The sequence below is a fragment of the Pongo abelii genome, chromosome 5, assembly GCF_028885655.2.
Source record: "Pongo abelii isolate AG06213 chromosome 5, NHGRI_mPonAbe1-v2.0_pri, whole genome shotgun sequence".
NCBI lineage: Eukaryota > Metazoa > Chordata > Mammalia > Primates > Hominidae > Pongo > Pongo abelii.
This window is the reverse complement of record NC_071990.2, coordinates 10,655,806-10,666,163: the sequence shown is the minus strand read 5'-3', so window position 1 is coordinate 10,666,163 and position 10,358 is coordinate 10,655,806. Positions and strand designations below refer to the sequence as shown.

General features: G+C 47.5%; 1 protein-coding gene across 5 annotated transcripts; it reads right to left on the bottom strand.

Moving 5' to 3' along the window:
• Positions 1–683: 683 nt before the first annotated feature.
• TMEM14C (transmembrane protein 14C) lies at positions 684–8,848 on the bottom strand. 5 transcript variants are annotated; one of them, XM_063724748.1, is made up of 6 exons: positions 8,459–8,723; positions 7,179–7,242; positions 6,775–6,851; positions 5,803–5,904; positions 3,088–3,175; positions 684–1,198 (listed from the first exon to the last, which is right to left on the bottom strand). In XM_063724748.1, the coding sequence occupies exons 2-6, from the start codon at positions 7,196–7,198 to the stop codon at positions 1,147–1,149; spliced, it is 339 nt and encodes a 112-aa protein (XP_063580818.1). In that variant the 5' UTR covers positions 7,199–7,242; positions 8,459–8,723; the 3' UTR covers positions 684–1,146.
• Between the last annotated feature and the right edge of the window lie 1,510 nt (positions 8,849–10,358).

Genomic DNA, 10,358 nt, shown 5'->3' with positions numbered 1-10,358 from the left:
GGTCAGGAGTTCGAGATCAGGTTGACCAACATGGAAAACCGTGTCTCTACTAAAAATACAAAATTAGCCGGGCATGGTGGCGCATGCCTGTAATCCCAGGTACTTGGGAGGCTGAAGCAGGACAATGGCTTGAACCCAGAGGCAGAGTTTGCCTGGGCAACAAGAGCAAAACTCCATCTCAAAAAAAAAAAAGAAGAAAACCCCAGTGGCCAGGTACAGTAGGTCATGCTTATTACTCCAGTACATTTTGGGAGTCCAAGGCGAGAGGATCACTTGAGACCAGGAGTTTGAGACCAGCCTGGGCAACAGAGCATCTCCAAAAAAAAAAGTACATTAGCTGGGTGTGGTGGTATGCACCAGTAGTACCAGCTATTCAGGAGGCTGAGGTGGGATGATTGAACCCAAGAGTTTGAGGCTAGTGACATACGATTGCACCACTGCTCTCCAGCCTAGGCAACAGAGAAAGACCTTGTCTATTGAAAAACAAAAAAAATCCTCAGAGGTCATTTTTGAAACAACCTTCAATGCAATGTACAATCAAATAACTTTCCTTGGTCCTTAAGTTATTCAAAATAGGTAATTTCTAAATATTAACAAAATACTTTCATGTTTCTATATCTTGCTGCTAGCAACATCTCATTCTATGAACTAGACAGCTCTGGCAATGAAGATCCCATAGGAAATATTATTTATAGTAAACTTTATTTTCATTGATATTTCACTTAACATAATTTCAAAGTCAGTCTGTGGTCTAAGATGAGCAAAAGAACAGATATTCTAAATCTCATAAGAGATTTTTTTCACACTGTTCCTCAGAGCAGGGAATGGGGTTTCAGAGCCCTGAAAGTTGACACCTAACATTTTACCCTTGAGATTTACCTACAGATACATAAAGAAAAGATAACATCAATATACAAGAATCGATCTCTATGAGGGTCTTATTAAGCTCTTGTGTTACATACTCGCCACCTCTGTAGGGCTGTAATCATGACTGATTTTCCACCTCTCTGCCAAGTTTGGTGTCTTTTTTTTTTAGGTAAAATGTCAGATGCAAAAATGCTGCACTTATTTCTCTTAATACATTGAAAATAGTGGAAGATGCAGATTTTTAATTCTTCATCAGTCCAAGCTGGAAGATGACTTCTGCTAATGGGGTCTGTTGAACATACTAACTCCAACTTTGGCGACCATCAGCAAACTGTTTAAAAGAAACAAGATAGAAAATGTCAGGTAAAGGACAGAACAGGCAACTATGTTTTTAAGGAACTAAACTCTGCTGGTTCCTCATAACTGCGTGGGGGAGGAGGTACTAAGGCAAGAGTGGTCAGAGGTAAAATTTCCATCCCTGGAGGAACCAGAGAAAAAGCAAGCCAAGGGACAGTCTTAAAATAGCACACATGCGCTGGATCCTAACCCAACTGCCAATAATTTGAAGCGATGAAGAAATGGAGGCAATAGAGAGCAAGGCCTCCCCACCATCACAGATCTGATTAATGGTAGACTCTCCAGCCTCTCAGTTTACTGCTCTAGACCCTGCTCCACACTGACTTTCTTGCTTCAGGTATAAAACATTATACTAGTAGCATCACAACTATGATCAGAGTATGTAATCTTTCTCCAAAACAGATTTTTAAAAAGTCCCCTACCTTCAGGGTGTTTTTATGATACTTAACAACTAATTTTTTTGTTTTTGAGAAGGTTATTTATTTATTTATTTTTTTGAGATGCAGTCTCACTCACCTCTGTTGCCCAGGCTGGAGTTCAGCAGCACAATTTTGGCTCACTGCAACCTCCGCCTCCCAGGTTCAAGAGATTTTCCTGACTCAGTGTCCCAAGTAGCTGGGATTACAGGTGTGCACCACCATGCCCGGCTAATTTTTGTATTTTTCATAGAGATGGGGTTTCACCATGTTGGGCAGACTGGTCTTGAACTCCCGACCTCAACTGATCTGCCCGCTCTGGCCTCCCAAAGTGCTGGGATTATAGGCATGAGCCACCACACCTGGCCTACAACTAAAGTTTTTGTTTGTTTGTTTTTTGAGATGGAGTCTTGCTCTGTCCCCCAGGCTGGAGTGCGGTGGCATGATCTCAGCTCACTGTAATCTCCGCTTCCCAGGTTGAAGCAATTCTCCCTGCCTCAGCCTTCTGAGTAGCTGGGATTACAAGTGCCCATTACCACACCCAGCTAATTTTTGTATTTTTCATAGAGACGGGGTTTCGCCATGTTGGCCAGGATGGTCTTGAACCCCTGACTTCAGGTGATCCACCTGCCTCTGCCTCCCAAAGTGCTGGGATTACAGGTGTGAACCACCGTGCCCAGCCACAACTAAATTTTTTAAAAACCACAATTTGGTTTAGGTTTTATAATCAAAATTAGAAAACAGGGCCAGCCGCAGTGGGTCACGCCTGTAATCCCAGCACTTTGGGAGGCAGAGGTGGTTGGATCACAAGATCAGGAGTTCGAGACCAGCCTGGCCAATGTGGTGAAACACCGTCTCTACCAAAACAACAAAAATAGCCGGGGGTGGTGGCACACGCCTGTAATCCCAGCTACTCCAGCGGCTGAGGTATGAGAATTGCTTGAACCCGGGAGGCGGATGGTGATTGCAGTGAGCAGAGATCACGCCATTGCACTCCATCCTGGGTGACAGAGTGATACTCCGTCTCAACAACAACAAAAAATTAGAAAACAGGATTCAATCAAAATTCCCTTTTAGCAAAATTTTCTGTAAAAGACACCTACACATCTAAGAAATATGGGACCCCCACATCTTCCATGCAAGTCACACAAAAGGCTGCGGTCAGGGCTTCGCACTAAAACTTCTGCCACCATATAGGGAGGAGCTTGCATGGACTGGAAAGCAAATAGGAGAACAAACCCATCTCCACAGTGAATGGATATACTCATGCCATTTTGACATTAAACCACCTATTGTTTTTGAAACATTTCCTATTAGTGTATATATCAAATGTCAGTTGATGCATAGCATCAGATATCCTGAAACAAGTAAGGTTTTGAATGCATAAAGTATCCTGGGGAATAAACTGAACTCTACTTGGTAAAGAAGAGTAATATAATGAAAGTACCTGGCACCTGCAATTAAACCTGCAGGCATGAATTTTCCAGAGTGGTAGAATCTCATTCCCATAATGCCAGCCAAGGTACCAGATGTAGCTGATGAAAAAGATATGAAGAAGTGTTAAAACTCATTACATCTTCTACGCAGAGGAATCAGAAGTGAGCCAAGCCCCACCCATCTCTCAAGGCTCACGCCTCATCCTATGCTTATTCCTCTTTCCCCGAGTGGGGGAGATTACTGGCTGCCCACCTCCTATGGGTCCAAGTACCAATATTGGCGAAATAGGGCCCTTCACAGCCTGGGCCCTGCCTGCCCTTCCGGCCTCATCTCTTACCACTCATCTTCTGCAAAACCCATACTTTAGCCATCAATGTGTTAGTTTTCTCCAAAATGCTGTTGTTTCTCACGCCCTGCAGACACTATGTCCTCCACCCTGCACGCAGTTCCCACTGGGTATCTGTCAAAGCACCTACTACATGTCAAGCGCTGTGCTAGGAGCTGGAGAATACAAAGGTAATCATAACTGTCTTTACCCTTTTACAATGCTTCAGGTCTGATAGTACAAACTTTAAAGACTCACACAAATAAAAAGGCTTAGACAAAAAAGTGAAGATTGGCTGAGATCTGAAATTACAGCAGGAATTAATGAGCTGAAGAATGGGAAGGCCCATTCCAGGCAGAGGGGACAGTATATGCAGAGGCCCTGTGGTGACAGGGAGCATGGCACATTCACCCTAAAAGGGCAGCATGGCACAGAAGATGCAGTTTGTGAGTAAGAGGGGCCAGACCACATGGAGCCTTGAAGGCCATACTGGGGTTTGGGTTTTCATCCTAAAAGCAATGAGAAGCTATTAAAGGATACTAAGCAGAAGGACACATGAACAGAGTCACATTTTTTTTTAAATTTTGAGACAGAGTCTTGATCTGTCGCCCAGGCTAGAGTGCAGTGGCGTGATCTTGGCTCACTGCAACCTCCACCTCCTGGGATCAAGCAATTCTCAAGTCTCAGCCTCCTGAGTAGCTCAGACTACAGGCGCCTGCCACCACACCTGGCTAATTTTGGTTTTTTTTTAATTAGAGACCGGGTTTCACCACGTTGCCCAGGGTAGTCTTGAACTCCTGAGCTCAGGCAATCCACCCTCCTTGGCCTCCCAAACCTGAGGTCAGGAGTTACAGACCAGCCTGGACAACATGGCGAAACTCCTGTCTCTACTAAAAACAGAAAAATTAGACAAGCATGTTGGCGGATGCCTGAATCCCAGCTACCTGGAAGGCTGAGACAGGAGAACTGCTTGAATCTGGGAGATGGAGGTTGCAGTGAGCCAAGGTTGTGCCACTACACTCTGGCCTGGGCAATACGTGAGACTCCGTCTCAAAAAAAGGGAAGTTTATGAAGGGGAAGGAGACAAGCATATCTGAATATCAATGGGTGGATTCACCTAAAAGGAGCAATACAAATACAAGACAGGATCCTTGCCAGTGTAAAGGTCTGGAGACAGTCAGGGAGAAGACACCCAAAGCCCAAAGGAAGACACTGGTGTTGGAGAGGAGGGAAACAGGACGAGGGGAGGCTTGGAGATTAAAGGCTCCAGGAGTCCCCACATGATGGCTGCTGTTTTTTCTCTACAATAGGCGTGAGGTCATTTGCTGAGTGGAGTAGGATCAGAGAAAGGGGAAATGCAGGCTCAAGTCATTCTGGAGCATGAGGGAGGGAGCTGTTAGGCAGAGCTGGGACCTGGACACGTCTCCTTCCCCCGCACACCCCATTAGCCATCACGGAGCTCCCTTCCCAACCCCAGCTGATGTGTACAGATCACACAGCTTCTCCCTCCCACGTGGCACTCATTCTCACATGGGGTTTGTAGAGACCGCAAGGAACCCACACTCCTAGCAGTGTCTGACACATGGGTGGAGCCCCACAGAAATGTACTGAAAGCCACTCTGATAAGGAGGACTCATGTCCCCCACACCACTCACTGTCCGTGCTGCTCACAGGGTACCTTTCCAGTCCTGCTTCTATGCCCATGTTTTTTGTTTTTTGACATGGAGTCTTGCTCTGTCGCCCAGGCTGGAGTGCAGTGGTGTGATCTCAGCTCAACTGCAATCTCTGCCTCCCAGGTTCAAGTGATTCTCCTGCCTCAGCCTCCCAAGTAGCTGGGACTACAGGCGCCCGCCACCCACCCCAGCTAATTTTTGTATTTTCAGTCGAGACAGGGTTTCACCATGTTGGTCAGGCTGGTCTCGAACTCCTCACCTTGTAATCCGCTTGCCTCGGCCTCCCAAAGTGCTGGGATTACAGGTGTGGGCCACCGCAGTCACATTTAGCTGACTGCTAAAGAGGTGATTTTCAAATGGGGAAATCGCAATTTGGATGCAAACCTAACCCAGATGTGTGATATTTTAGTGATGCTAAAGCCAAAGGTCTTCAGTGGGCAACCTCGACGATTGACACATTTGCCTAATAGAATTTTAATGCTACTGGGTAAATACAGTCACGAGCTATGAAAATCCTTCCATGTTCTGTACATAAAAGATAAACAGAAACCAGCACAATTCCCGCCTCTGCACCCTCATTTTAAAACTTTCTGAGGACTTAGTAGAAGCAGTGAAACTGTCATAAGTGAAGTGTGAAGAACTCACCCCATCCCACCAAACCAGGGTCTTTTGGAAAAGAGTATTCTGGATACACAGCTGCCCTAAGGAGACACCAAAGCAGACATACCTAGGAAAACCCAAACATTCCTTGGATCCTGAGACAGCTGGTAAGCACCCAGGCTGGCTAGACTGCCGAAGAGCAGCCCTGCAGCCAGGGACGGCACGCTGCCTAGAGGGAAGCAAACACAGCTTGCATTGTAATGTCAGGCACTTATTTCACTAACGGAATCCACGAGACCCCCTGCCCTACAAAGGAGGACAGCACAGAGAACTCTCAACACAGCTCAGAGCCAAGGTGGACTCAAGCAGGAAGACGTTACGGAGAGTGTGCTATCTTCTCAGAGAAGTCAGGGTCTTCTCACCCCATTTTTCTCTCCTCTAATAGGCAGGGCACTTCCATCTAAGAAAAGGAAAGAGGGCCATCTTCCCTCCTTAGACAGAACTATGGCTAGACCTTCTTTCTAATCAGGCCTGATCAACCATGAAGGACTGGAATTGTGTACAGGCAGGACCTCCAGCAAATCACAAAAGGAGAGGGAGATAAGGCCAGTCAATTAAAAAAATACAAAGACCTAGAGAAGAAGAATTCTGATGCAGGGGTTGGGGTGGGAATGCAGGCAAGTACTAGGGGGCAAAAACAAGCACAGCTACTGACACACCCCTGCCTGGCCTAATGAGGAGAGTTCAAAATACCAGTCTGTGTAGGCCAGAGGTTGCCTCCTACTTGAGCCCAGAGATGGCACTTGGGGGTCGTGGCTGATGAATGGCAGTCAACGATAATAACAAACTACAACCGCCCCTGCCTATCTGTAGATAAAGAGGCAAAAACAAGTAATTCCAAAAGAGGCCTGGCTCAGCTTCACCAGATAACCAAAAGGCAAGTGCAGGAGCTGCAAGACAGACAAGGAAGCCTGCACTCCAGCTTGGGGACCCACAGCAAACCTGACTCAAACAAGATTGCTTCTCAGGGACATGGGCACTCATATTTCACTGGAACAACGTGAAGATGTTAAGAGGCTGAGTAACAACAAAACCATACCTGCTTTTGCATAGCCAATGATTCCACCAGAAGCAACCAGTGCTGCGTAGCCAAAGCCAAACCAATGCAAAGGCACTCTGAAAACACAAGAGTGAGAAGTCAGTGCTAACCTGGCTTTGAAAACAAACCATACTGTCATAGGATGGGACTAAAAGGTAATCACTCCCCACAGGTCCTATCACCGAAAATAAGGCCCACAGAGGTTGGATGACTTTCTGAGAGTCACACAACTCAGCAAAGCTGGAGCTGGGACTCTAACCCAAGTTTCTGGCCCACAGGTCCAGTGATCCTCCCATCCCCCACGCCATCCCAGGCAGTCTACTCTTAGGGTTCTTTTCAGCTGAGGAAAGGAACTCTGGTTTCCAGAAGCTTCTGGCTACTCCATACCCATTTACTGCACTCACACTGAGCCAGTGTCCTGCATTTTTCTCTTCTCTGTCCAGACAGGAGACTACCCCAGGCCTGCACCTGCAGAAAACAAGCTGGATCAGAGGTGGTTAAAAGCACAGCTCTCCAGCAGTCAGAAAGAACTGTGTCCAACCTGCAAGCTACGCAACCTAAGTCTCAGTATCCTTCACTGTACCATGAGGATAACACTGGTACCAATTTCCTGGGGGCTATTGTGAGTGTTCAATGGATGTCACATGTAAAGGTGCTTAGCACCTAGTAAACCCTCAACAAATGCCGACCATTGTCATAAAAACCTCAGTTCTAATCACATAGGCCCACCGGAAACTCAGCAAGATCCACTGACCAGCTCTAAAATCAAGGAATGTGTTAGTCATTTCATCAGCTACCCATGTTATCACTAAATTCAAAAGCAAATACTCCTGTGCCCTTAATCCAACTACTTTAATGTCTCTTTTGACGGGAGGTGGGGTGTTGCTTTTCATTCCTGCTGCAACAGCCAATTTCAATACTCAACTTTTTTAGAAACTTCTGCGCCAACTCACAGTTCTTGTTGGGATGGCAGAAGGGGAGGATAAAATATACGGAAACACTAGTCATATTCACACGTGACACTGCACCCCTGGAAAAACAGCTTCTATTTTCTTACAGAAAGTATCCTGTATCCAGTGAGCCTAACAAGATGAAAGCAATGCATACCCCGTTTATTTTGTTTCAAGAATTAGGCCAGGCGCAGTGGCTCACACCTGTAATCCCAGTACTTTGGGAGGCCGACGCAGGCAGATCACCTGGGGTTAGGAGTTCAAGACCAGCCTGGCCAACATAGTGAAACCCATTGTCTACTAAAAAATATTAAAAAAATTAATCGCGCATGGTGATATGCGCCTGTAAATCCCAGCTACTTGGGAGGCTGAGGTGGGAGGATGGCTTGAGCCCAGGAGGCAGAGGCTGCAATGAGACATATTAAGGCTACTGCACTCAAGCATGGGCGACAGAGCGAGACCCTCCCTCAAGGACAAAAAAAAAAAAAAAGAAAAAAAAATTAAGTTTCCATAAAACAGGGATGGGCAGCGGGCTTGGGATCTTGCCCACAGTTCTTAACTCGAGGCGGCACTGAGTAAGGGAGGCTTTTAAAGAGATGGAGCAAGAAAATCACCAAGAAAGGAGGCAACACTATCCTACAAGGGTAAGCCTTTGCCTCAGGAGCTCAGGGGCTCCGCGCATCCACAACTTCTTTTAAGAAAAGCAGAAAATACCCAACGAGAAAAGCACCGACCACACGGCCTGAAGGCCCGCTGAATCGGGGGGACGGAAAGCAGACGGCCGTGAAACTCCTAACTAATCCCTAAAAGTTAAAAGCGGCAGAAAATAATAAGAATAATCTCCAAATACTCGCACCGGTCTCACGAAGGCCCCGGCCGTCTACAAGGGCGCGCAAGCCGCAGGAATGACAGCGAGGTGTCGCCGGAAATGCGGCGGCGGGCGCTCTCCGTGCCGGTGGCGGGGCGGGGAGAGGGGCGCGGTTCTGTGGTGCCTGCGCAGTGTCCCGCGAGAGGGGCGGGCAGAGAATGGGGACGGTGCGGGCGGGGTTTGAGCCGCCGAGTAGCAGCACGCGCCCTGCATTCAGTGGGTGGGGAGTGGGGCGGGGCATCGCGGCGAGCGCCCGAGTCCAAGGAACGGGGCGGGGAATCTGTCCGCAGCGCCTGCAGGGCCGACCAGTATCAGTCCCAGTTCCAATCCTGGAGTGGCCAAAAGCAGGAAACCCGGAGTTGGACCTGGGACTTGCACAAGCCGGACCACGTGAGCTCGGCCAGGCCAGAGGTGAGGCCACCGCTGCGGGACCAGGGCATCTGAGGCTGGATTTTGAAGGACCCCATTAATAGAGGAACAAGTTACAGGGTATAAACCAGATGCAGGCCATCAGGGAGGAGTGTCACTCAAGCCCGATCTTGTTTGTCTACACCAGGAAGGGCCTGCCTGGAAGAAAATACGGCGGCTGCAGAATAATGTGGCTCAATGCCAAATATCCGTTTGTTTTAGGGAGTGAGGCTGCTTGAGAAGCATCTTAAAGGGGGATGGGGAGTTAAGTTAAACCTGATTTTTACCCAGCTCTGTGGACCCCAAGTATCCACAGCATGTTATCTCCATTCCCACTCGGAGTCACTCCTTTTTCCCGTTTCCTGAACCACCATTCTCTCTGTTGCTCTACACAAAAATTTGCTGTCATCCTTGACTTCTCTCTCTCCATCCCCTACAAGTTATCAACATACAAAAATCTGACCAATATAATTGTCACTGAATAAAGGAAATTCCAGCGCAGTTTTCTTTGACATGGAGTCAGTCTCACTCTATTTGCCCAGGCTGGAGTGCAGTGTGTGATCTCGCCTCACAACCTCTGACTCCCGTGTTCAACTGATTCTCCTGCCTCAGCTGCCTGAGTAGCTGGGATTATAGGCTTGCACCACCACACCTGGCTGCCTGGCTAATTTTTGTATTTTTAGGAGAGACAGTGAGATCACAACATGCTAGTGTGTTCAGAATTGATGGGTTCTTGGTGTCACTGACTTCAAGAATGAAGCCATGGATCCTCACGTTAGGTGTTACAGTTCTTAATTAAAGGCAGTGTGTCTGGAGTTTGTTTCTTCCAATGTTCCGAAGTGTTCAGGGAGTTTCTTCCTTCTGGTGGGTTTGTGGTCTCACTGACTCAGGAGTGAAGCTGCAGGCCTCTGTGGCGAGTGTTAAAACTCTCAAGGTGGTGCATCTAGGAGTTGTTCGTTCCTCCCGGTGGGTTTGTGGTCTCTGGCTTCAGGAATGAAGCTGCAAACCTTCACAGTGACTGTTACAACTCAAAGATAGTGGACCGAAGGACTGAGCAGCAACAAGATTTATCACAAAAAGCAAAAAAACGAGTGTGTTAGCACTACTGCCTTGGGGCAGCTTGCTTTTATTCTCTTATCTGGCCCCACCCACATCCTGCTGATTGGTAGAGCCCAGTGGTCTGTTTTGACAGGGCGCTGATTGGTGCGTTTACAATCCCTGAGCTAGACACAAAGATTCTCCACATCTCCACCAGATTAGCTACAGAGTGTCCACACAAAGGTTTTCGAAGGCCCCGCCAGAGTAGCTAGATACAGTGTCCATTGGTGCATTCACAAACCCTGAGCTAGACACAGGGT

Excerpts from the sequence above, each read along its gene's own strand:
- TMEM14C (XM_024248009.3), bottom strand. The coding sequence starts at position 7,198 with ATGCAGGACACTGGCTCAGT. Across the intron at positions 6,852-7,178 it reads ATGCAGGACACTGGCTCAGT|AGTGCCTTTGCATTGGTTTG; the intron begins GTGAGTGCAGTA and ends TTGTGTTTTCAG. Across the intron at positions 5,905-6,774 it reads CATTGGCTATGCAAAAGCAG|GCAGCGTGCCGTCCCTGGCT; the intron begins GTATGGTTTTGT and ends GCTTCCCTCTAG.